General features: G+C 39.8%; 1 protein-coding gene across 8 annotated transcripts in view; it reads left to right on the forward strand.

The window, feature by feature from the left end:
- The window catches only part of jmjd1cb (jumonji domain containing 1Cb), a 200,990-nt gene extending 175,620 nt beyond the window's left edge, over positions 1–25,370 (forward strand). For all 8 annotated transcript variants that reach the window (XM_063071549.1, XM_063071550.1, XM_063071551.1 and 5 more), the window contains 8 exons: positions 286–457; positions 692–782; positions 2,217–2,347; positions 2,446–2,562; positions 5,197–5,333; positions 8,073–8,246; positions 11,238–11,372; positions 24,523–25,370. In XM_063071549.1, the coding sequence (XP_062927619.1) occupies positions 286–457; positions 692–782; positions 2,217–2,347; positions 2,446–2,562; positions 5,197–5,333; positions 8,073–8,246; positions 11,238–11,372; positions 24,523–24,606 (1,041 nt within the window). In that variant the 3' untranslated portion in view covers positions 24,607–25,370. The remainder of the gene's footprint in view (positions 1–285; positions 458–691; positions 783–2,216; positions 2,348–2,445; positions 2,563–5,196; positions 5,334–8,072; positions 8,247–11,237; positions 11,373–24,522) is intronic.
- Positions 25,371–26,871: the final 1,501 nt, after the last annotated feature.

Below are 26,871 nucleotides of genomic sequence, written 5' to 3' on the forward strand. Positions count from 1 at the left end.
GTCTGTATAAGTTGGTATTGAGGATTTCAAAGCAAATTAAAACATTTGGCACTTGACTACTGAAATTTGTGGCTATCATTATAAATATATATTTGTTAAATAACTTAACCATAATGCTTTATTTGAAATTATTAGTAATAAAATAAAAATAAATATTGTGGCCATATATTTGCCAATTAATTAACGGAATCACACTGCAGTTATTTTTTGCTGAGAAATATTCTTTTGAAAATCGGTTCTTCCCTTCTCATCGCCCTGTCATTTGTGTTTTATTTTTCTTTGCAGCCTGTTCTTGTGTCTGGCGTGCACAAGAAACTAAATTCCAACCTTTGGAAGTCTGAAAGCTTTAATAAGGAATTTGCTGACCAGAAAGCTGATCTAATTAACTGCAAGGATGGCAGTATAATATCCAGTGTAAAAATGCAAAACTTTTGGGATGGTTTTGAAGATATAACTAGTAAGTATTATTTGCAGATGATTTGCTTGCCATGATTATTATAATAATTAACTGTTCTTAACTTCATTTGAAAAATAATTTTTTGTTATCGCTCTCTTATATACGTTATTTGCACCTTTTTCTAATTTCATTAAATATTTAAATTTCTTTGAATAACCAAAGTATTTAGTCCTATCTGAGATAAGTACTTTGATACTTTATATGGAGTAATAGAAGTCTTTACTCCTCATCCAGAGCGGTTAAAGTCCAAGAGTGGGGAGTCTTTGTTACTGAAGCTCAATGATTGGCCTTCTGGTGAAGATTTCAAAAACATGATGCCTTCTAGGTAAAATCTGAAATTCATTCTGAATTTTAATAACTATCTATTAATTGGTAGTATTGGTATATTTTAGATTTACTCTCTATTTATGTCTGCCTGCATTATTTATTGTTCTGTTAAGAACTTGTTTGTATTTGCACAGTTTGTCTTTTGCACATTGATTGCTTGTTTTTGTATGTGAACTTCCATTAATTTTATTGCATTTCTTTGTTCTACTGTGAATGCCTGCAAGAAAATGAATCTCAGGGCAGTATGACATATACGTACTTTGATAATAAATTTAATTTGAATTTTGAACTTTGAAGAACAGCATTTTTCTCAATGATGTTTTATGTTCAGTTATCTTTCACAGTTACATCAGTGATGGAGGAGATAATATTAGTAACATTTGGACCCAAATCTTGCTCGAGAAATGACCTAAAGGAAATGTAGTACTTTGATTTCTTTCAAAATTACGGTGTTGGAAACTTATAAGGATATAGCCATTTAACTTTACCTTGCTGTACTCACTTTGAAACTCGGGTTTCTAGAAGCACAAGTGCTTCTGAATTCCAGTATGATTTAAAGCGTGTGCTGGACTGGCATGGGCATGGTGGAGCAACGGGAGTGTAGGTGATTATTCACCATATTATAATTCTACTTGATCACATTGCATACTTTTTGCACCCCTGTATCTCTTAATCCACTGGCTGTAGGAGTGTCCCTCAGTTCATCTTAGTGACACCAGTGGTGGTCTTGTCTTTTGGTCAGGAACCAGAGAGGAATTCTGTAGTTTGCTGCAGGGGAATGGGTGGAGCTCAGCCCCGCAGAGAGGAATAGAAAAGGGCATTATCAATCCAGCAGTTGGAGGAGGTGGTGGTTGGCAGGAGCAGTGGTAGGTATGGTAATATGAAGGAGTCTGGCATGTTCTGGCAAAAGGACTGGGAAAATGATGGGGCTAGATGTACAGATCAAGGATTTGGGGAAAGCTGGAGTAGGTTTGGAACTCAGAGGTTCAAGGTCAATTTTATCTGCCTTGCAGACTTCCTAGTCAGTATTGATTTTTAAGACTTTAGGTACCCACTGACAGATATTCCCAGCACAGTTCAGTTCAGGTTTCTATGCAGTGCTCCAAAAGCAGCATTTATATATTATTTATGTTCCTAAATTCACATTGGAATAGAAAGCTTGAGTCATGCTAGGAAGTGCCTGGTCAGATTTCACAATTGGTGTGCTTCTCTTGGAATTGCGCACAAGTAGAATTTATTCTTTTAATCAGATAGTACTGAAGAAAACAATTCAGTTATGTGATCCAGCTCCTGAACAATATTGATCTGTCTTGAAATTACGTGTATTTTCTGTTTATACGTGTAGATCATTATTCTGCCATTTTAAGATATTAAATCATTGTAAAGTTTTGTTTAATGCAATATAAAAGCTATATATTTCCTCCCTTTTTAGATATGATGACTTTATGAAAAATTTACCACTGCCACAGTATTGTAATCCTGAAGGAAGTTTAAATCTGGCATCTCGACTACCAAATTTCTTTATCCAGCCAGATTTGGGGCCGAAATTGTGTGGTGTTTATGGTAAGTAAGAAGTGTTCTGCAGTATTAAAAAATATATATGTTTATATATTTATTTTAAAATTTGGAGCCTAATATGCAAACAATTGTATTATTTACAGGACAGGCCACAGTTGACGAACATGGAACTACTAACCTCCATCTAGATGTTGCTGATGTAGTCAATGTCCTTGTCTATACTGGAGTACCAGAAGGGAATGGAAACAATCATGGCGCAGGTAATATTCACAATGATCAGTTTGTGAACTGTTTTTAATGAGTCATTACTGCAAAGTTTTCAGTCCTTCTACCAATATAACTTTATCATCAAAAGTAATAAAACTGAAGAGATTTATGTAGTGGAGAAGTTTAAGTAAATGTGTTTTAAAAAGCCATAATCTTACTCAGATCAAAAATTAATCTATTTGAGCTGACATATTTGACTATTACTAATTTCATAAACAATGATATCCAGTTACAAAAAGTTCTTATGGGGAGGGGGTTGAATTTAATTAAAACATGATTTTTATGATTAATAGAATGTTATGCCCCAAGTTTTTACAAGTACTCTTTGATCAATTTGATGTTTCTGTTGCTGGTTTGATATCCTTCACCAAAAAGCTGAACAGATAACTATTGTAGGCTTTACAACTAATTAAAGTTAATGGTACAGAAAATTTTGTTTAATTAAGGTTGTTGCCATTTCTGCATCCGTTGGATCATTTTTACTTGACTGTTCAAGAAATAAATCAAAAATTTGATCTCAGTTTAGCAATAGAATAAATGTTCTGACAGATGTGCATGTAATTATTGTGATTATACATTGAATATAGTTGCAAAGAGTGATGTAATTCTAAAGGCATTTATTTGGGTCCTTCATTAACTTCAATTTATATGTTTATTTTGATTTGATCTGTAAAATTAAACTCAAATTGTACTTTTGCTGCATTTTGAACTACTCCCATGTTTTCAGGTCCTGGTTGTGTTAGTGTTAAATAAACGTGGTCTATTTCAGGCTTGATGTTTTCTAGATGTATACCTATTGTCCTCATTGCTCTCAAACTTGCATTTTGATCACGGTAACCTACTATTACAGCTACTGTAACCACTATTACAGCTTGTGGTGTCTGAGTTCAATTCCAAGTCTAAGACATCTGTAAAGAGTCTGTATGTCCTCCCCATGGAATGCATGGGATTTCCCTGGGTGCTCTGGTTTCCTCTCACAGTCCAAAGATGTACCGGATAGGTTAATTGGTCATTGTAAATTGTCCCGTAATTAGGTTAGAGTTAAATTGGAGTTGTTGGGGGCTGCTGGGTGACGTGGCTCAAAGAGCTGGAAGGGCCGATTCGTACTGTATTGCCAAGTATAAATAAATATCATTTGGTTTATTGTATTTTGTAGCAAATTATGATGTTGATTTGGGAGTCTAGGCATTTTCAGGCACTAGTATTTGGCTACTGAAGACTGAGGATGTGCTGGAGAGCCTACTTAGAAATGAACAAAGATTTGTGAGAGACATGGGGCAGGAGGAAGATTGAAAGAAAAGGTGGAGGAAAATAGTAGTTTACAAGGATAACTATGGCATTACTTATGGTATCACTATTCAAAGAGTATCACTGAGTGTACAACACAGGAAAGGTCTCAAGTAAGGTCCATACAGTTATTAAGCTGATGTAAAGATTGTGATGTCCTTGACTTCCTTATTGTGGACTTTCAACCAAACCCCATTCAAATCTCCATGAACAAGGAGTAGCAAGAGTTCAGCTACTGAATAAAATATGCGGACCACTGAATCTTCGAAGAAACTTCACGACTTAAGGAAGAAAACTCGGCAAAATCCCCCATCATTCAAGTACGTAGATAACCAGCACTAGTTCAAACCTTTTCCAGAACAACTTCCACAGCACCAAGCTCTTTGCCACAGCACTAAGGAAGTTTATTGGTGTATTTTTTGTTTACTTATTGTACATGCACTGAGTGAAAAAAAAATAACGTTTACATACAGCAATAGGTCAAGGTTTTGGGTTTATTTTAGAATTGACCAAATCAATATGATTGACTTGGATGTCGTGGTTTGAAAATTACTCACTGGGTGAAGCAGAATGAGATGTCAAATGTAGACATAACTTCCAGGAGATCTTAATTTGAACACTGTGCCTTCATTGAAAAAGAACTACTCAGTTTTTTTTTAAATTCTTGAGCTGTAGCCCTTAAGATTTTGATATTACTTAAATGTGAAGGTTTTGCCTCCACCACCCTTTCAGACATTGAATTGCAGGTTCCTACCATTCTTAGGGTGAAAATGGTTTTTCTAAGTTCCCTTGCAACTCATTTACTTATTAATTGAATCTATGCCTCCTTGATATTAGCCCCTCTGTTTAGTGAGATTGAACTGCCATTTTTCACTCCAACCACAACTTCTGGCAATGGAAAGGATAACAGCTCAAGATTACTTGGTCAATTTGCAGTGTAAATATGAACCAAGGTTTTAGAATGGAGACGTTGGTATCCACAGCCAAGTATGGATAAATTAATCTAGCTCAATTTAATCTGAAAGTTGTAGGCTGCAAAATATCAGTGTTAGGTGGGGAAATCCAGAGAAGTGAGATAATATCCTTAAGAGAATAAAAAATTGCCAATTGTCTACCCATCATACCCACCTACTCAACCCTCCACCACCCTTATGAATTCCAACCATCTTCTGACAACCCTACTACACTAACAGTCTTCTAATTTCCTAACTCACCCAACTAATCATGACAGTATGGGGAAAATTAGTTACTCAATTACTAGGAAATTAGGGCATTTTCAGAAGCACAACAGTTCTATCACATACGATATTAATGAAAATTCCTATATCGTGTTTTTCTAGCTATCTTGAAACAAACTGAAGAAGAAATTGATGAAAGCACAAAGAGTAGATTGAAGAACATTGATGAGATTCCAGGTGCTTTGTGGCATATCTTTTCATCCAAAGATACAAACAAAATAAGGGAGTTTCTGCAAAAGGTATGCTTTCATTGAATGTAAAACTTCATGAAAAGTGGTGGGAAATTTGAAATTTAAATGTAATCATTAAACTATTGTAGTATAGAAACCAAATATTAGTAATGTCAGATGTTTAGGAAATTAAATGTATTTTGGGTATGTCTAAACAGGACAGGTTTGCCCTAGTTCCTTTCTGATTTTAGTGATGTAGTGGATCCCAGAGGTGAATTACTTTTATCAGCTGAAACAGAGCAATTTAACTCTTAACTGTGGTGTTTGATACTAATAGAGTTTTAAAAATCTAATGGAGTTTAATTAAAACAAGAAGACCTGCTGTATATCGAGGCACGGTTTGATCGATGCACTACTACACAGGCGCGTGGACGTCGGTGAGTAAGATCGGCAGGAAAAATTCAAAAAGAAGACAGCTTTATAGAGGGGTGTTGGAGTAGAGGGAGCAGAGTAGGAGGGCTTTGGCTCAACAGGGCTTCAACGATAACTGGTTGAGGCAAGGTAAATTACTTGTGAGGAATAGGAAGTATGTCTGTGAGGCCATCCAGCCTCCTGGATGGCCACAGCTGTGCCAGATGCGTCGAGCTGCAGCTCCATAGGGACTGGATTAAGGAACTGAAGATGCAGCTCGATGACTTTCGTCTGGTCAGGGAAAGTGAGGAGATGATAGCGAGGAGCTATAGGTAAGTAATCACACTGTTGCCTCGGTGGACAGATAAGTGGGTAGCAGTCAGGACAGGGAAGGGCAAGAGTCAGAGGCTAGAGAGTACACCTGTGGCTGTCCCCCTTAACAATAAGTATTCCTGTTTGAGTACTGTTTGTAGGGGGGGGAGTGACCCACCTGGGGGAAGCAATAGTGGCCGTGCCTCCGGCTCAGAAGGGTAGGGAAAGGAAGAGGAAGGCAGCAGTGATAGGGGACTCTATAGGGGGTCAGACAGGCGAATCTGTGGACGCAGGAAAGAAACTCGGATGGTAGTTTGCCTCCCAGGTGCCAGGGTCCGGGATGTTTCTGGTCGCGTCCATGATATCCTGAAGTGGGAAGGTGAACAGCCAGAGGTTGTGGTACATATTGGTGCCAATGACATAGGTAGGAAAAGGGAGGAGGTTCTGAAAAAAGACTGCAGGGAGTTAGGAAGGAAGTTGAGAAGCAAGACCTCGAATATAGTAATCTCGGGATTACTGCCTGTGCCACGCGACAATGAGTGAGGTGTAGGATAAATGCGTGGCTGAGGGATTGGAGCAGGGGGCAGGGATTGAGATTTCTGGATCATTGGGACCTCTTTTGCAGCAGGCGTAACCTGTACAAAAAGGATGGGTTGCACTTGAATCAGAGGGGGGCCGATGTCCTGGCAGGGAGGTTTGATAAGGCTGTTGGGGAAGTTTAAACTAGAATTGCTGGGGGGTGGGAACCAAACTGAAGAGATGGAGGAAGAGACGGTTGGATCACAAATAGAGAAAGGTTGTAGATAGTGTGAGAGGGAAGATAGGTAGGTGATAGAGAAGGGATGCGCTCAGAATGATAGTTTGAGATGTGTCTATTTTAATGCAGGAAGTATCATGAACAAATCGGATGAGCTTGGAGCATGGATCAGTACTTGGAGCTATGATGTTGTGGCCATTACAGAAACTTGGATGGCTCAAGGGCAGGAATGGGTACTTAGAGTGCCAGGCTTTAGATGTTTCAGAAAGGACAGGGAGGGAGGCAAAAGAGGTGGGGGTGTGGCACTGCTGATCAGAGATAGTGTCATGATTGCAGAAAAGGAGGAAGTCATGGAGGGATTGTCTACTGAGTCTCTGGTGGTTCATTTTGGTAGGTCAAATATGATGGCAGAATATAGTATTAATGGTAAGACTCTTGGCAGTGTGGAGGATCAGAGAGGTCTTGGGGTCCATGTCCATAGGGCACTCAAAGCTGCTGCGCAGATTGACTCTGTGGTTAAAAAGGCATACGGTGCATTGGCCTTCATCAACCATGGGATTGAGTTCAAGAGCTGAGAGGTAATGTTACAACTATATAGGACCCTGGTCAGACCCCACTTGGAGTACTGTGCGCAGTCCTGGTCACCTCACTACAGGAAGGATGTGGAAACTATAGGAAAGGTGCAGAGGAGATTTACAAGGATGTTGCCTGGTTTGGGGAGCATGCCTTACCAGAATAGGTTGAGTGAATTTGGCCTTTTCTCCTTGCAGCGACAGAGGATGAGAAGAGACCTGATAGAGGTGTATAAGATGATGAAAGGCACTGATCGTGTAGGTAGTCAGAGGCTTTTTCCCAGGGCTGAAATGGCTAACACAAGAGGGCACAGTTTTAAGGTGCTTGGGAGTAGGTACAGAGGGGATGTCAGGAGTGCGTGGAATGGACTGCCGGCGACTGTGGTGGAGGCGGATGCAACAGGGTCTTTTAAGAGATTCCTAGGTAGGTACATGGAGTTTAGAAAAATAGAGGGCTATGGGTAACCTTAGATAATTTCTAAAATAAATACATGTTTGGCATAGCATTGTGGGCCAAAGGGCCTGTATTGTGCTGTAGGTTTTCTATGTTTCTATATCCTCTGAGAATTTTATTTATTTTGAATTTGTGTTTGTTAAATAAATTTAATTTTTTGTTAAGTGGTGTTAGATACAGTAAACTTCTGACACTGGGCCAGGCTTAGAGAAACAAAAATCCCTTTGTAATATTATAAGCTGTTTGATAGCCTAAGTTTATGAACAGTGATGAAAAGATTATTCTTTTACTTTTTCAAAAAGATTAATGAGGAATTGGGTCAGGAATCTTCTGAACATGATCCACTCCATGATCAAGTCTGTTACCTGGACAAGAAACTGCGCCAGAGGCTCTATAAGGAATGTGGAATACAGTGCAGGTCCATCTTGCAGTTCTTGGGTGATACACTCTTAATACCGGCTGGGACACTGCGTCAGGTAATTCAGGACATTCTCTGCCAGAAAGTCTTGATATAGACTTGGTGATAGGAGCCAAAGGGTATTGGTGAGTGGGTGCTTTTTCTACTGGAATCAGGGCTGGGACCTTTATTGTTTGTAATATATATAAATGGATGATAATGTAAGTAATGTGATTAGTAAGTTTGAAATGATACAGAATTTGGTGGAGCCATAGATAGTGAAGAAGTTTGCCTGAGGATATAGTGATACATAGATTGAATGAAAGATGGATCAAAGCAGTGACAGATGGAATTTAATCCACACGAGTGCAAGGTAAAGTACTTTGGAAAGTGAAATCCTGATAGGACATGTAGAGGAACCTTGGGATCATTGTTCCTGGAACTGCTAAATTTAGTGTTCTCTCTTTGTGTGAATGAAGACAAAGAAACCACAATATAGAATTTGACTACCTTTGGATGTAAGTTTATGGTTTGCTGAAAGTAGCCAAATAGGTAGATAGGATAGTGAAGAAGGCTTCTAGTCTCTTTGCTTTCATAAGCCAAGGCAGTGAATATAAGTTGGGATGTTACGTTGCAGCTGTACAAACATGTTAGACTGCACTTGGAGTATTATGTCCAGTTCTGGTTGCCGTACTACAAGAAAATGTGGTTACATAGAGAGCGTGCAGCAGAGATGCACCATGATATAACCTGAATGGAGGGCTATGGTTATAAGGGATTGGATACATTGGGTTCATTCTCACTAGAATGTAGAAGGCTTCTGAAGGGTGACCTTAGAGGTTCATAAAATTATGAGGGGCGTAGATAGGGCAGATAGTCTTTTCCCAAGGGCATAGTCTAGAACTAGAAGGCACAAGATTAGGATTAAAGAGAAGTTTAAAGGGGATCTGAGGAATAAAATTTTAACAAGGAGAGTAGTGGTTATCTGGAATGAGTTGTCAGGAAAGGTGGTCAAGGCACATACCATTGCAATGCCTAGTAGGTATTTGGATGGCTACCTGGACAGGTCAAGTGTCAAAGCCTAATGCAGGCAAGTGAACTTAGTATAGGTAGGCACTACTGTTGGCATGGTTAAGGTTACTGAAAGGGCCATTTCTGTACAGCATCATTCTGTATCCTGGTTTCATATAAAGATGAAAGACAGGAGTTCCATTAACAAAATTTATGCTGGTTTCTCAGTCAGACTGTAAGCTTTAATTGTAGTTTAATTGCTGTTGTCTGTTTTGAAAATCAGCACACAATGCATATCCCTAAATTCATTGTTTGAGGTGTTATTCTCAAAACTGATAATCATTGCCACACACACAAAATGTTGGAGGAATAACTGCGCTAATAATTATTGCTTTAATTATTTTTCTAATAAAAAGTTACTTGCTTTGATAAATTGTGTATATGTAATTAGTGCCTTGAAAAAGTATTCAGCCCTCAACTCTTTGTATTGAGTATTGCAACCAGGGATTTTGATCAATTTTACTGAGAATTTTTACTTGTGAATCCCATGCTCCTTTTTCACAGTGGGGCCCAAAAACAGGAAAATTGTAAAACATGAAAAACTAAAACTTCAAAACCTGAAATGTTAGCAGTTCAAAGCTATTCATGCCCTTTTGCTCAGTACTTAGTCGAACCACCTCTCGCTGCTATTAGAAGTTAGTGACTACAGTCTCTATTAGCCTTGCACAATGTGATGGAGCAAGATTCACCCATTTCTCCTTGCAAAATTGCTCAAGCTATATCAGGTTGGTTGGGGAGTGACAGTGGACAGCAATCTTGAGGTCTTGCCAGAGATAATTGATTGCGTTAAGGTCTGGGCCACTCAAGGACATCGATTTTCTTCATTTGAAGCCAATCCATCGTTGCTCTGGGTTGCTGTCCTGCTGAAAGATGAACTTCCTTCCCATTTTAAGCTTTCTGCCGGGGCTATCAGGTTTTTATCCAGGATCCCTCTGTATTTAGCCGCATTCATCTTCCTATCAGTCCTGACCAGATTTCCAGTCCCTGCTGCTGAAAAGCATCCCCATGGCATGATGCTACCTCCACCATACTTGCAGTAGGGACAGTGTTAGCTGGCTGATGTGTCACACCTATCAGTTAGTGTTGAGGCCAAAAGGTCCACTATAGTCTCATCTGACCACAAGACCTTCTTCCACTCTTTACAGTATCTTCTAAGTGACATTTTACTGAGGCTTTACGGGCAAGAATATGCTTTTTTAAGCCAGGGCTTCTTCCTTGCTACTCTTCGATAAATGCCTTTATTGTGCAAGACCTTAGAGATGGTGAAGCCAAGAACTTCATCTCCATTTGCAGTCACTAACTTCTGCAGGTCACTCAGAATGGCTGCTGGCATCACCGTAGCCTCTCTTACAAGTGCAGTTCTTCTCTGGCAACTAAGTTTAGGGGGCAACCTGACCTAGGCAGTGCGGCTGCAGTTTCATTTTCTTTCCCCCCACTTTTTCATGATGGACTGCACTGAGCTCTGAGGTACATTCAGTGCCTTTGAGATGGTCTTGTACCCTTCCCTAGATTTGTGCTTCTCTATTCATTTCCCTGACCTGTCTTGAATGCTTTTTTGCCTTCATTTTGGTTTGGTCTGTTGAAAATCTACCATTCTGTTGGACCTTAGAGAGGGGGTATTTATTCTTATGAATTCATTTAATACAAGTGATCCTCCAATTTTCAACATCAAATACTGATGAATGTTAAACATCAATAAATAAGGTAATACATTGCTCTTGAGGAAAGTTAACATAGTAATTACAAAGTGGATGAATACTTTTTCAGCCTCACTATTTTGGTTTTTAATCTTTAGTAAATTATTGACAGGTTTTAGATTTTTTTGTTTTGACATTATGCACAATGACTTGTAGATTTGCTTTAATGCTACATGAATATATTTTAAATTTAGAAAATGAGACAGTAAAATGTGAAAATAGTTGTGGGGATGAATACTTTTTCAAGGTGCTATATGGTATGGTAGATTCATTGAAAAGTGGTCTGTTTAACTGCCTTACAGATGCAGAGTATTTATAGTTGCATTCAAGTTTCTGAAGACTTTGTGTCACCTGAACATATACAACACTCTTTTCATCTGACACATGAGCTAAGACACCAGTCAAAAGATGAGATAAACTATGAGGATAAACTGCAGGTATGAACTATTCTGAATACTTTACTAGCCAGTTCCAATTAATGCTTTTTAGAAAAAATGGAATTATGGTATTCAAATCCATAGTTCCTTAAAAGTGGAATCATGGTTAAATATGGCTGTAAAGAGAGCCTTTGGCACATTGGCTTTCATAAATCAGAGTATTGAGTTCAGGATTTGGAATGTTATGTTGAAGCTATATAAAATGTCAGTGAGGCTAAATTTGCAGTATTGTACACAGTTCTCATCACCTGAAGTACCTATAGGAAAGATATCAGAAAGATTGAAAAAGTACAGAAAAAATTTATAAGGATGTTACCAGGATAGTTTTGGTCCCTTATCTCAGAAAAGATGTATTATTATTGTTGGAGAGAGTCCAGAGGAGGTTCATGAGGATGATTCTGGGATTGAAGGGTGTAACATATGAGGCGCGTTTGGCAGCTTTGGGCCTATACTCACTGGACTTTAGAAGAATGCGTGGGGATCTCACTGAAACCTACCAAATGTTGAAAGGACTAGATAAGGTGGATGTGGAGAGGATATTTCCTCTAGTGGGGGTATCCAGAACTAGAGGACACAGCCTCAAAATTGAGCGGCAACCTTTTAGAACTGAAGTAAGGAGGAATTTTTTTTTTAGCCAAAATGTGGTGAATCTATGGTATGTTTTGCCGCAGACGGCGGTGGAGGCTAAGTCCGTGGGCATATTTAACACGGAATTTGGTAGATTCTTGGTTGGTTGGGGCATCAAAGGATATGGTGAGGGGACAGGTATATAGGTTGAATGGGATCCGGGATTAGCCATGATGAAATGTTGGAGTGGACTTAATAGGCTGAATGGCCTAATTCTGCTGCTATGTCTTATGGTCTTATGGACTTGAGGACCGGAGTTGTAGGAAGAGGTTGACTAGCTTTGGACCTTATTCCCTAGACAGTAGGAGAATGTGGGGAGATTTGGTAGAGGTATACAAAACTATGAGGGGTATAGATAAGATAGGCATTTTCCACCAAGGATGAGTGAGACTAGAGCTAGAGGTCTCTTCACTCAGAGGATGGTGAGAGTGTGGAACGAGCTGTCAGCGGAAGTAGTGGATGCAGGTTCGATTTTAACATTTACGAGAAGTTTGGAGAAGTACATGGATGATAGGGGGTGTGGAGAGTTATGGTCCGGGTGCAAGTCGATGGGACTAGGCAGAATAGCAGTTCAGTTTCGTCTAGATGAACCGAAAGCCTGTTTCTGTGCTGTAGTGCTCTATGACTGTAAGAGCTTTCTTTTTTTTCCCCAAGTAAGAGTTAATTGGAAGTGAGATCAGTGAACTGTAAATTATTGTGGTGTTTTTCATTGAAGTCTTAGCTTATAATTTTAACAATTTATAACCACTGTTTAATTGCCTCAGCTATATTGCAGGGATGTATAAGCAGAGGATTAATAGGTCTACCAAATGTGGTTTGGGTTTGGACAGCAGAATACTTGTTTTCACTTCATAAATGTCCATAATAGTTGTCTTTTCACTGGAATTGTACTTTTTTCATATATAGCATCTGCTGTGCATGCATTTGAGTTAAGCCAATTTTGACAAGGAGAATTCACTGACTAGCCCTTCTGTAGTTGCACATTTCATACAGTTCAGGTAATTTCACTTCATTTGTGGGAGTGCTGAAAGCTATTGCATAAAATGTACCCAGTCTAGTAGCTCTGACCGCATATAAGCTACCCATTTAATCCTATTCCCCTCTTCTTTTCATCTGTTTTTCCCTTCCATGATTTCAATTATTTTTTAACATTGCCACCCTTTTCAAATTCTACCAATTTACTGTACATGTAAATAGGAAGACATGAGAAAAATGTTCCTGTATCTTCTGTGGTTCTTAGCCAATCATTGCATCTTCTGGTTAGTGACCTTTCTGCTTTTCAACAGCTTTCTTTATTTTAGCAAAACCATTAATGACTTAAATATGTATTTCTATTAAATCTGCAACTGATCTTCATTCTAAGATCAGTTAGAGATTCTTGACATAACTGAATTAATTCCACTAATTAATTAAATCCCCCATAGATCATCTCTAAGATCTTAACATTCTTACATAAGAATGGTGACAAAAATTAACTATTATACTCTGGGTGATTTCTATTAACTATAAAAAATTAGCATTTTGTTGTTTTTATACTCTATTGCTAAAACTAAAGATCCCATGTGTTTTAACAAAGTACTAATCTTGTTTTATCCATTTCAAAAATCAATGTATGTATGTGTTTCTACTAATGCAGTTCCTTTTAAATTTTTTCAGTTTTGTTTTTATTACCTTTCCTCATTCTTTGAACAAAATGGATCACTTCCCAGTATGAAATTTCAACTCCCCACATGTACTCCATAACTTTTAGAACCCTTATTACTTACCTGTTTGTTACTGGAGAAATTAAGCAGAAAAATCACTTGGACCTAATGGCCAGTATTCTTATGTTCCAAAATGAAAGTTCAAGTAAAAGTGGGTACGTTGACCATCAAGAATTCCTTAGACTGTGAAATAGCCTAGAAGAATTGGTGGAGATGGAAGTGCAGGCAGGGTATCATAGTTGGAGTGGCTCCTTTGGAATTCTGAACGGGTGGGGGAATATGTCTAGTGGTGGCAACACTTTGAAAGTAGAGTGAATTACAGGATGTGGATGCTGATCAGGTGGAAGGTAAGGGTAAGACAACAGTCAAGGTAAGGACTATAGGAAATGAAGCAAGCAATGTGAGAGCCATTAGTTTTGGTGGAGGGGATACAATAGGAGAAAGGAAAACATTTTGGAAGTAGTGGTATCGAAGATGTATCAGAGTGGATAAACTGGGAGAAGAATGGTTACCTTTGAGAAAGCCACTGGGGTCCTTGGGCTTCTATTGGATATTGTTTGCTAATCTATTCCATGCAATAGGGATTGAGAGAGGAAGGGAAGGAAAGATGTGAAATGTATCCAGCGAAGAAGGTAAATATTTAAGTTGTGCATGAGGCAAGACAATCGTATCAATTCTCTATTGATGTTATGGGGAGAAAATGGTGAGGTAGGGTGACTGAGCAATTGTTATTCCATGTATCCCACCAGAAAGACAGACACAACTTGGAGCCTTGCAAGATTTGAAAGTTACACATTTGATTTGTAAGAAATGAGGAGTTAAAGGAGAAATTGTTAATATGAGAACAAGTTCAGCCAGATGAGAGCAGTAGTAATAGAGGATTGGTTGGGTCTCCATTTAAGGAAAAAAACAAAGCGTCCTCAGGCCATCTTGATGTGAGATAAAGATGTAGAGGGATTGAACATCCAAAATGAAAATTAGCCAGATAGCACCAAGATCCTCACTTGTCAATCAGTGGAAGCATCAGAGGAGTTACTGATAGACATGGGAAGAAACTGGACCATGGGGGAAGAAGAATGAAGTCAAGGGGGTGTGTGAGACAGGGACAGACTGAAATATTGAATGGCTTTGTTTATTCTGCAATGGTGCCTCTGGAGCTTTCAGTTGCTTGCCATTTTAATTTGCCCTCTCATTCTCTCTCTGACCTCGCCATCTTTGGTTGTTTGCACTGTTCTGACGTGAGAGGATATTTCTTATAGTGGGGGAGTGTAGGACCAGAGGGCACATCCTCAGAATAGACTGTTGTCCACTTAAAACAGAGATGAGGAGGAATTTCTTTATCCAGAGGGTGGTGAATCTATGGAATTTGTTGCCACATGCAGTTGTGGAGGCCAAGTCATTGGATGTATTTAAGGTGGAGGTTGATAACTTCTTGATTAGTCAGGCCATAGAAGGTTACAGGGAGAAGGCAGGAGAATGGGGTTGACAGGGAAAATGGATCAGCCATGATGAAATGGCAGAGCAGACTCGATGGGCCAAATGGCCTAATTCTGCTCCTATGTCTCATGGTCTTAAAAGACAAACACAGCTTTGAGACCCAACCAATCCGCCCTTCTGACTGGCACATTACTTCCATCAGGACTTTACATTAAATTCAACATTTTCAGATATGTAGCCTTTCCAGTTTATGTCAGGACTGGCTGCAACTTCAATCATCAGTTGTATTTCTCTCTCTGCATTGCCTGACATGGCCAGCTTTTCCAGCCTCCGTTGTTTTTATTTTGGATCTACAATATTTTCTGTTTGGTATGTCCATTTTGTAACACTCATTTCCAGTTATGATTTTCTCTCTTGTCATTCTCTGTTTCTACTTGTCTCCTATTTGCATCTCAAGGCAGATATCTGTAGTTAATCAACCTTCAGCTAACATAATCACAATTTGTCAAAGTTCAAGTAAATTTATTATTATAGTATGTATATTCAGTGGCCACTTTGTTAGGTGCAAGATTGGAACCCAGTATGGTCTACTGCTTCTGTAGCCCTGTCCACTTCAGTTTTCGACATGTTGTGCATTCAGAGTTGCTATTCTGCACTCCACTGTTGTAATGCATGGTTATTTGAGTTACTGTCACCTTCCTTTCAGCTTTAACCAGTATGGCTATTCTATCTCATAAACAAGGTGTTTTGCCCACAGAACTGGATTTATTTTTTGTTTTTTTTAAACAATTCTCTGTTAACTCCAGAGAATTATGCGTGAAAATCCGAGGAGATCAACAGTTTCTGAAATTCTCAAACTACCCCATCTGGCACAATCATTCCACAGTCAAAATGACAGATCGCACTTCTTCCCCATTCTGATGTTTAGTCCGAACAACTGAAGCTTTTGACTATGTCTACGTACTTTTACGCCACATGACTGATTGATATTTGCATTAATGAGCAGGTGTACAAGTGTACCTAATAAAATGGCACTGAGTGTATACTACCTTTAGATTCATTTTCTTGCAGGCAATTACAGAAAAAAGAAATACAATAGAACCTTACATAAAGCTATACATAAATAAAACTAACAATGTGCAGAAGAAGACAAACTGTAGGAAAAAAATAATACTGAAATCATGTAAAGAGTCCTTGAAAGTAAGTCTGTAGGTTGTGGAATCAGTTCAGAGTGGCTGTGATTGATGTTATCTGTGCTGGTTCAGGTGCCGGATGGTTGAAGGATAATAATTGCTCCTGAACCTGGTTATGCGATTATGTATACCTCCTGCCCGATGGTAGTAGCAAGAAGAGGGGATGGCTTTGATGGTTGGGGTCATTGTTGATGGAAGCTGCTTTCATGGGGCAGTACTCCATGTAACTGTACTGTGATGGACTGGATGGTATCCACCACTTTTTGTAGACTTTCCATTCCTGGGCATTGGTTTCCATACAAGGCCCTGATGCAACCAGTTAGGATACTCTCCGCTTTCTACATAGAAGTTTGTCAAAGGTTTTGATGACATACCGAATCTATACAAACTTTAAAGAAAGTAGAGGCGCTGTCCTGACTTGTTTGTGATGACACTTATGTGCTGATTCCAGGACACATCCTCTCATAATTTTAACGCCAAGGAATTTAAAACTACTGACCCTCTCCACTCTGTTCCCCTAATAATGACTGGCTGATGGGCCTCCAGCTTCATTCTCCTGCGATTGTTAATCATCCCTGGTTTTTCTGATGTTGAGTGAGAGTCATTTAGGGTTTCTCAGTTTTCACTCCAACCTGTTGAGTATTTTCAGCATTTCCTGTTTTATTTCAGATTTCCAACACCTGCAAGTATTTGCCTTTATTTAGATACAGAAACGGTTTACTGCTGAGGCAAAGCTAAGAGGAAAAGTAATCCGTGAGGACCTAAGAGAGATCAACAGGTGAAATATGTGAGAAAGAAAGTAACAAATAGTGCAAAATGTAAGGAAATATATGGCCAATTGTGTTGAAATTGTACACAAATCAGGAGACAGGAACACAGTAAAGGGCAAGGAAAGACCATTTAACTGCATTTATATCAAGAGGCTTAATAGATAAGGCTGGTGAACTCGGTGTGGATTGGCTCTGGTGACTGTGAAATAGCCATGACAGAAACATGGCTGAAGGAAGGGCAGGTCTAGCAGTTCAGTGTTCCGGAGTACAGATGTGACAGAGGTGCAGAAGAGAAGAGAGAGAGCCGCTTTCTTGGTGAAAGAGGGCATAACTTTGGTCCTTGGAGAGGATAATCTTAGAGGATCATTCACTGAGACCATATAGATAAAATTTAAGGAATACTTCATTTTTTTTACTGTGGAGAGAATGATGGAAGCTAGGGAAATGAGTATTGATGCCTTTGACCACATACAGAATATCAACAAGGAGGTACTGGAGGTCTTAAGGTGCATTAAGATGCATAGATCCCCAGGGCCTGACCCGATGCGTTTTTGAACTTTGTGGAAAAGCTAGAGAAGAAATTGCAGAGGCCCTTGTAGAGATTTTTTCTTCAACTCTGGCCACAAGTGAGATTCCAGAGGAATAAAGAGTGGCTAATTGTAGTACCATTATTTAAAGAAGGGCATCAAAAACAAGCCAGCAAACTGCAGGCCAGTGAGTCTGATATTGTTGATGGGTAAATTGCTGGAGAGAGTTCTGAGTGACGGGATCTAATAACATTTGGAGAGTGGGGGGTCTGATTCAGGACCGTCTTTATGGCTTTGTGTATGGGAATTCGTGTCTGACAGTTGCAGAGATGACCAAAAGGATAGTAGGCCAGTGGATGCTGTCTATCTAGACTTCTGAAGGCGTTTGACTAAGTCCCTCATGTCAAGATAGTTAGACTGCTTGGGATCCAGGGCTAAAAAAAACAGACTGGATTCATAATTGGCTCAGAGCAAGGAAGCAGAGTGTGATGGTCAAGGAACTATAGTCCTGTGTCTAGTTGCATGCCACAGGGTTGTTGCTGGCACCGTTGTTGTTTGTAATTTATATAAATTATTTCAAAACTCTTGTTTCCAGCTGAACTGCCATTTAGTTATTTTAGTCATAGGATTGTACTGTACTGATTTAGCCTTTTTGGTCCACTGAATCTGTGCTGATCATCAAGCACCTATTTACACCAATCTTACACTAATTCGATTTTATTATATCCATATTCTCATTTTCTCCTTTCCAACCTCCAACATCACCATCACCACCCTCAGATTTGCTTCTATACACTATGCTATATCTATATAGTAGAAGCAATTTGCAACAGCCAGTTAATCTACCAACCCACATGTTTTAGGGCAGTGGTGGAAACCAGCGCACCTGCCAGTCCACTCTGATTATACCCCACATAACTTTAACCACTCTGCTCCAGGAGAAATCAACCATGGCTCCCCAGACTATTAAAAATGAAACACTGCACCTCAGGCAACATCCTGTAGGGTGATGACCAGAACCGCATAGCTTACTCTAGCTGAGGTCTGACTAGTGTTTTATAAAGTTGAAGTGTAACCACTCTGAAAATGTACCCACATGATCATAGGGAAACTGTGCAAATGCTTAACAGATGCACAAGAGGTCGGGATTGAACCTAGTTACAGGAGGTGAAGCAGCAGTCCCACTGTGCCCTCCTGTTGTGGTGGAATACTGGACTTGAACTAAATCTCTGTTTCTTAAACAACTGAGACTAATTTCTTGGAACAACACACATCAAAGTTGCTGGTGAACGCAGCAGGCCAGGCAGCATCTCTAGGAAGAGGTACAGACGACGTTTCGGGCTGAGACCCTTCGCCTGCTGCGTTCACCAGCAACTTTGATGTGTGTTGCTTGAATTTCCAGCATCTGCAGAATTCCTGTTGTTTGCTAATTTCTTGGAATTTTTTTTTTCTGCTCCCCCTAATATAGCATTAACAGAAGTGAATAGAGTGTACCCTGCAGTCAGATGTAGAGCACTACATACTCTTATTTAAAAGTCTTGGACTCAGGCCTCTGCTGATTTGGCGGTCTAACTGTAACTGCCACTCCTTTGCACTTTACTTCCACAATTCTTCTGGCCTATTCCCCAATCAGTTGAACACCATTCATTAAAATGTTCATGCTGGGAATATTTACTACATAATGAACATTGTAAAAACAAACTATATTGTATTGATATTTGTGGGGCCTCTGTTTATACAAGTTGCTCTCTTATATCACATCATTGGCTACCTTTTGAACCGGCAGTTTAAAAAGCAGATGTTAAGCTTTGGGGTGTTGTGAGGATTGAAGTGACCATTACATAAATACACAACATTTTTCTTTTAATGTCCTATGTTGTTTCAAGTTCAAATTTAATTGTCGTTCAATCATACATGAGTACCCATGAATACAACCAAATAAAACAGCGTTATTTTTGGGCCAAGGCACAAAACACAGTACCAACAGTCATACACTGCACAAGGCACACATAGTACATACAAGTTAGCAGTAAAAAAAAAAGTCGTACAAAAAAATGTAGTCCAAATCCCTGAGTCCATGAATGTTGCAATGGTCTACAGTGGAACACGCTACATCTTGTCTTCTGCCGCGTGATCACTGGAGAACAGCACCAACTCCAGCCTGTGTGCCGCACTCCACTGCCTCTGGCACTCTGTTGGGGTGCACCAATCCCGACACCTCTCTCCTGGACAGCTGCAAACAGGCAACACTGCGGCTTGAGGCCTAGTCCTCACTATAATCAAGGTCACGCAGCTCCTCTCCCATTCGCCAATAAACCAGTGAATCGGATTTGCAGTTTTACACACTACAAATGTCTAACAGAGTCTTGCAACCACAAGGAAAGCACCTAAGACAATCACTCGCTGTTAGACTGTACACCTTTGTGCATCAACTCCTCTCTGATGCAGGCAGCAACACAATCCACGCCAAGTCCAGCTCTTTCAGTTTCTCTGCCAATGAGCTACTCGTTGTGCTGGTAGACCTGCAGTATTTTAAGTTCTTAATGTCCAGCAGAGTCTTGTGCTCATTTAAAAAAAAACAATTGCACCTTTGGTAGGCCCCTTAGAAGCTGCTACATTTGAGCACACCGCCATCTTCCTGGAAGTCTTCATCCAGTATGTCAATTCCTAGTCATTTCCTGTCTTGAAATTTAAGTTTTTCTTTATATTTATGTTTGAAAATTATTATTAAGCTTAAACTACTGGCTGAGTGCCAGGATTAAATGCACCAGCAGTTTCCATCCCTTTGAAAGGAACAGGAATGTAACCAGGAAATGGGATGTACAATATCATTTCACAGTGAAAATTACAATCTAGGTTGGTGAAATGCTGAGGCAACACACTCCATTTTGAGTTTAAGGGACTATCCTTTGAGCTTCTCACCATTTCTTCCTCAGTTGACTAGATTTCTTTGGTTGTTGTCTAGAGAACTTGAATGGATTTCTGTCAGAATCTATTGGTGAAAAAAAGTCAGTTGTGGCATTTCTGAATGTAGTCCACAGCCAAGATCATTCACCCGTGTCACACTGTGGCATCTAAGTTTGAAACACGTTAATCAGCTCAGTTATACAGTCTACTCAGTCAATCATTTAGCAAAAAAACAGATCATTCCACCCACCATGTGCAAAGCCTTCATGCTAAGGCATTTTAAGTAGTCATTTAGATATTCCAATGCTGTCAGTGACTGCTTCCCCCATACTCTCCAGCTGTGCAATTCAAGTACTTGCCACTCTCTGGTTGAAAAAGGTCCCCCTCCGATCCCCTCTAAGTCCCTTGTCCTTACCCTAAATTTATGTCCTCTGATTTTATCTACCTGTGATATGGGTAAACGTTTACCTGCTGGTCCACCCCGTTTATACCCCACTTAACTACAACGACTCTGCTGCAGGCTTCTTTCAGTCCTGTTCTGTAGTCCCTCCATACCAGACGGTGATGCAGCCTGTCAGAATGCTCTCCATGGTACAACTATAGAAGTTTTTGAGTGTATTTGTTGACGTGCCAAATCTTTTCAACTCCTAATAAAGTATAGCCGCTGTCTTGCCTGATTCTGATTCTGACTGTATGCTCTAACCACATTATCTACCTCTGGTGCCACTTTCAATCTTTCAAGGATCTTTGGTACACCAAGGTCCCTTAGTTCCTCAATACTCAAGACCCTAACGTTCATGATATATTACTTCCAAAATGCATCACCTGCCTTCTGTCTGGATTACACTCCCATCTACCATTTCTCAGCTCATCTGACCAACACCATAGTAAAATGCCACTAGCTTAGGTGGGAATCTTGGTCAGCATGGAGCAGGTAGATTTAGTTTGTTTATTTATCATTCAACCATACATGAATGTCCATGATTACAGCCAAGTGAAATAGTGTTCCTTCAGGGCCAAGGTGCAAAATACAGGTGTCCTCTGCTTTTCGAGTGTTCGCTTTACGACACCTCGCTGTTACAAAAGACCTGCATTAGTTACCTGTTCTCGCTAACAGAAGGTGTTTTCACTGTTACGAAAAAAGGCAGCGTGCACCATAAGCAGCCAAGCTCCTCCCACGGAATGGCATTCTAGCCGGCATTGCTTAAACACGTGCCTGTGAGCAGCTGTTAGCAAGATGAGTTCTAAGGTATCAGAAAACCCTGAAAGAGCTCGTAAGTGTGTTGCACTTAGCATAAAACTAGACATAATTAAGCGTTTCGAGATAGAAAAGATGACCTGCCTGCCCTGATGGAAACAGACGACGATGAGATGACACCCCAGTGTTCCCAACCCCCGGACTGCGAACCGATACATTGCTGCGGAGAATGCAGCGGTGCCCGGGACACACCCAGCGCATCTTTAAGAAAAAAGCCAAAATAAACAAGCTAATTAATTAGGTGCCACCCGGCACGTAATTGTCGGCCCAGATCAGAGGTGATTGCCGATTGTGTCGCCTCTGATCTGGGCTGACATTTACGTGCCAGGTGGCACCAATTTAATTAGCTTGTTTATTTCGGCTTTTTTCTTAAAGATGTGCTGGGTGTGTTCCGGCCACCGCTGGACTGCTGTATGCTTCGTGGATTGGTATTGGTTCACTGCCCGGAGGGTGGGGGCCACTGCACCATCCCAACCTCTGACGACTCCGCCTAACACACCATCATCAGTGTGCTTAGCGCTGTCTTCCTGATTCCCGTAAGTGATTCTACACTGTAAATACATTATTTCTACTTTATATAGGCTGTATATTTTTATGTGTTATTTGGTATGATTTGGCAGCTTCATAGCTTAAAGGTTACTGGAGAGAGTGTTTCTGCCGAGAGCGCTTCCGTGAGATTTTCGCTACAGTGGACAGTTCGGCAATGATTGTAGAAAAGTATTTCTACTTTATATAGGCTGTGTATTTATCATATCATTCCTGCTTTTACTATATGTTACTGTTATTTTAGGTCTAATGTGTTATTTGGCATGATTTGATAGGTTATTTTTTGGGTCTACAAACGCTCACAAATTTTTCCCATATAAATAAATGGTGATTGCTTCTTCACTTTACGACATTCCGGCTTACGAACCATTTCATAGGAACACTCTACCTACGGATGGCGGGGGAAACCCGTACAATACCAATAGTCATACACAGCACATGGCACATATAAGATAGCAAGTAAACATGCATTGACACAGAAAATATATATAGCCCAAGTCCCAGAATGACATGTCCTGTAAACTGATTATGCATGAGTGTTATCAGCAAGAACAAGCAGTTCTTAACCATCTGTAGACGAACGTATGCACGCATGCACACAATGCAGCTTGTCTTCCACTGAGCAAACATTGGAGAGCAGCACTGGCGGGAGGCCCCAAACTCAGCACGGATGCCTTGCTGCACTGCCTCCGGCATCTTTATTCCTGGACTACTGCAGCAGGCAAGCCCATGGCTTGAGACCTAGTCCGTGCTACATCTGAGGCTACAGAGCTTCCCTGCCATCGTTCTCTCCAATAAACAAGGGAAATGGATTTACAGGATTTTATATTAGAAATGTCCAACAGTGTCTTGCGATTGCAAGAGAAATGTCTAACACAATCGCTCAGTTGGACTGAAGGTTCTGTTTTTTATATTGTAATGCTGTAACATTGGTAGCACCCTGTCAACTAAGACTACCCTCCTGACTATCAAAAATTCGACTGATCTTTATGTCAGCTGAAAAACTACTGAATCATTGAACTACATTGTTTGCTTCCTTTATGAATGTTGATGAAAACTATTCATTTATGACCTTTGCTACTGTATCTCTTCCGGCCCCACACACAGATTGTCCCTGTTGACCCCAATGGGCAATACTCTTTCGCTAGTGGTTTGTTTGCCCTTCATTTACATATAAAACACTTATGGATTTAACTGAATCCTACTTTCTAGTGGTATTTTGTGATCCCTCTTTGCTTTCCTAGCTTTTTTGAAGGGACTCCTGCACTTCATATACTCTTGACAGGCCTCCTTTTTTTGTTTCTCCATACCTGCCATATGCATCCCTTTTCTGTTTATCCAACCCTTGATATCCTACGTTGTCCAGAGCTCCCTGGACATATTACCTTCGTCTTTCACTATTACACGAACATGTTGGTCATAAACTCTCACTGTTTCTTCTAAGAATACTTCCTGTTGTGTAAGTAGATTCTTATAATCTACCTTTGTTATCCCTTGTCTCATCTTGAGAGTATGTTTGTGGTCTTCTGCTGCTTTAGCATATCTGTTTCAAGGTACAATGTGCTGAGTGTTCAGAGATGTTCTGCACACCATGGTTGATATTTGAGTTACTTATGCCTTCCTGTCAGTTTGAACCAGTCTGGCCATTCTCCTCTGACCTCTCATTAAAAGGCGTTTTCTCCCACAGAACTGCCGCTTACTGGATGTTTTTGTTTATTGCGCCATTCTCCGTAAACTCTAGAGACTCTTATGTGTGAAAACCCCAGAAGATCACCAGTTTCTGAGATACTCAAACCACCCCATCTGGCACCAAAAATCAATCCACAGTCAAAGTTACTTGGATCACATTTCTTTCCCAATTCTAATGTTTGGTCTGAACAACAACTAAATTTCTTGACTGTATCTGCATGTTTTTATGCTTTGAGTTCCTGCCACATGATTAGCTGATTAGATATTACATTAACGAGCAAGCGTATCTAATAAAGTGGTCACTGAATGTATGTAGACTTATGGCCACTACCTCCAAAGTGCTCCCCCGTGTGACTTCCTCCACATGGCTAGCTACATTCCCCAATGGAGCAAACACGATGTAGCTAGCTATTTTCTATAATGTACACTAAATGATAGCCGGTATTTATTGTTTGAGTTGTTATGCTAATTGTTCTCTCAATTTTTTTTGCAGATAAAAAATATAATTTACCATTCTGTTAAAGATGCTGTGGGAATTCTGAGACTGCAGGAAGAAAAGGCAGATCAGAAAGTTTAATATTTTCTGAGTAATGTGACTTCGTCACCTTTGTTCAAAACTGAACATCTACAGTGCCGAGAAAAGTTTTGCCATAGTGGCTGATATAATTATTGGCCAATATGTCAAAATTAATACAAGCAGAAAAAAATAAATGTATCTATAACAGTCTGTGGAAAAATAGCACTGTGTGTTCCATGTACTATATTGTACATTTGAAAATGACACATTGTATTTATTTTTAAAAATTTGTTACAGAACTTTATGCTGTGTTATAGATCTAATGTAAATGTGATTTGTACAGTTTAGTTTGCAAAAACTGATATTTTTCACTACATAGAGACAGTTACTGTGAAAAGGTGGGTGCAATTTACCAGCAATGCCTATTTTCTAATCACTGAATCGCACAGTCATCCTAAAAGTCCTGCCTAAAGAAGTAAACTTTGAAGTTCCTTATTGTATGGAAAATGACTGGATGGATATTCTATATACATTAGCTTTTAATTAAGTGTTCATTGTTAACATTTAAACATTTTACAGCGTTGTAATTTATTCAAACTGACATTCTGTTTTATATTAGTTATTGTGAACTTTTGCAAGCAAAATGACTTTTAAAAAGAGAAAGTTGTTATTCTATGTAAATGCATACATATATATTATACATCAATAATGTATTTTTTTAAAGCATAGCTTGCTTCAGTTTGTTAAACTACAAGTGTCATATGCTTTATACATTAAAATTCAAAAGGGTTTTACATTTTGCAATAAAATTGATTCATCTGTTATCCAAAAATAACCATTTTGTGTAAACCAGTAAATTTGTGTTCAAATGTCAGGCCTAGTGGCTTTTTGGAAAATATTTTGTATGTATTTCGTTTTCTTCAATATGTCAACTGTGGCTGAGTAGGTAGCATTCTATCCTCTGAAACTGAGTCGGGTTCCGCTCCAGGCACTAGAGTAGAAAAGCCCCAGTTGTCCTCCAGCATGCTGCATTACCAAAGGTGTCATGGGTCATCTACTTTCTTGGTTGGGTGTAAAATAACCTATGGGACTATTTCAAGAAAATTGCTGCAGGCACGTTGGCCATTCTAACATTCAGTCCACATGCTCTTTGTAGACGTTTCCTCTGTAAATTGGCTGTTGCATTTCCAGGTTACTAGAGCAATTTCATTTTAATTGTGTTTTCTCATCTCAGTTGGAAGACCATCAACTCTGCTGGCTTGTAGAGCATTCCCGTCAATCCCATTTCTCCCTTTTATCCCCCCATGTAAGAGTGCGGCACAGTGGTTACAATGTGTCTGCTGGCCATGATGCAAAATATCAACTGCATATAATCTATATCCCTTAACTCCCTGCCTGTTGATCTGCCTACCTAAATGCCTCTGAAATGTTGCCATTGTATCTGCTTCTACCACCTTTTTTACTGGCCTATGCATCAACTCCCTGCTGTTTCTCCTGCTGCCCACCTATACAAAGGGGCAACTTGCAGCACACCTTTGGAATGTGGGAGGAAAGTGAATCACCTGGAGAAACCTTCTGCAGTCTACAAGTGAGACTATAGATGTTGGAAATCTGGAACAACACGCAAAATGTTGGAGGAACTAAGCAGGTCAGGCAGCATCTGTGGAGGGAAATGAGCACTCGATATTTTGGGCCGAGACTCTATAGCCTTAAAGTATCAGTTGATGTTAAATTGTGAACAGCCTTTATTTTCCTGAAGACTGGTTCTGCAGTCTCTTGTGTCCTCGCTTTTAATTAATATCTGCTTTCCATAATTTCATAACTCCAAAATAACCCCCAAGAGTGCTATCTCCACACAGACAACTGTTGCCAGTGCTGAGAGGCAGCAGCACTACCTTCAACTGACTGCAATGTTCCGTGAACTGTACTGAATTCTGAATTATGCAGTCAAAATGTGTTTGTTGTTCTGAGGCAAATTAGGGTGAACAAATCCCTAGAGTCTGACAAGATGTTCCCTTGGACCCTGTGGGAGGCAAGTACAGACACTGAAGGGGGCCTAGCAGAGATAACCATCCTTAGCGACAGGTGATGTACCAGAGGACTGGAGGATAGCTAATGTTGTTCCGCTGTTTAAGAAAGACTAAAAATACACCAGGAAATTATAGGCTGGTGAGCCTGACGTCAGTAGTGGGAAAATTATTGGAAGGTATTCTAAAGGATCAGATATTTGAGCATTTCGATAAACAGGGACTCATTAGGGATGGTTAGCATGGCTTTGTGTGTGGTAGGTCCTGTCTATCCAATCTTAGAATTTTTTGAGGAAGT

Source organism: Mobula hypostoma, chromosome 19 (genome assembly GCF_963921235.1).
Source record: "Mobula hypostoma chromosome 19, sMobHyp1.1, whole genome shotgun sequence".
In the NCBI taxonomy this organism is placed as follows: Eukaryota; Metazoa; Chordata; class Chondrichthyes; order Myliobatiformes; family Myliobatidae; genus Mobula; species Mobula hypostoma.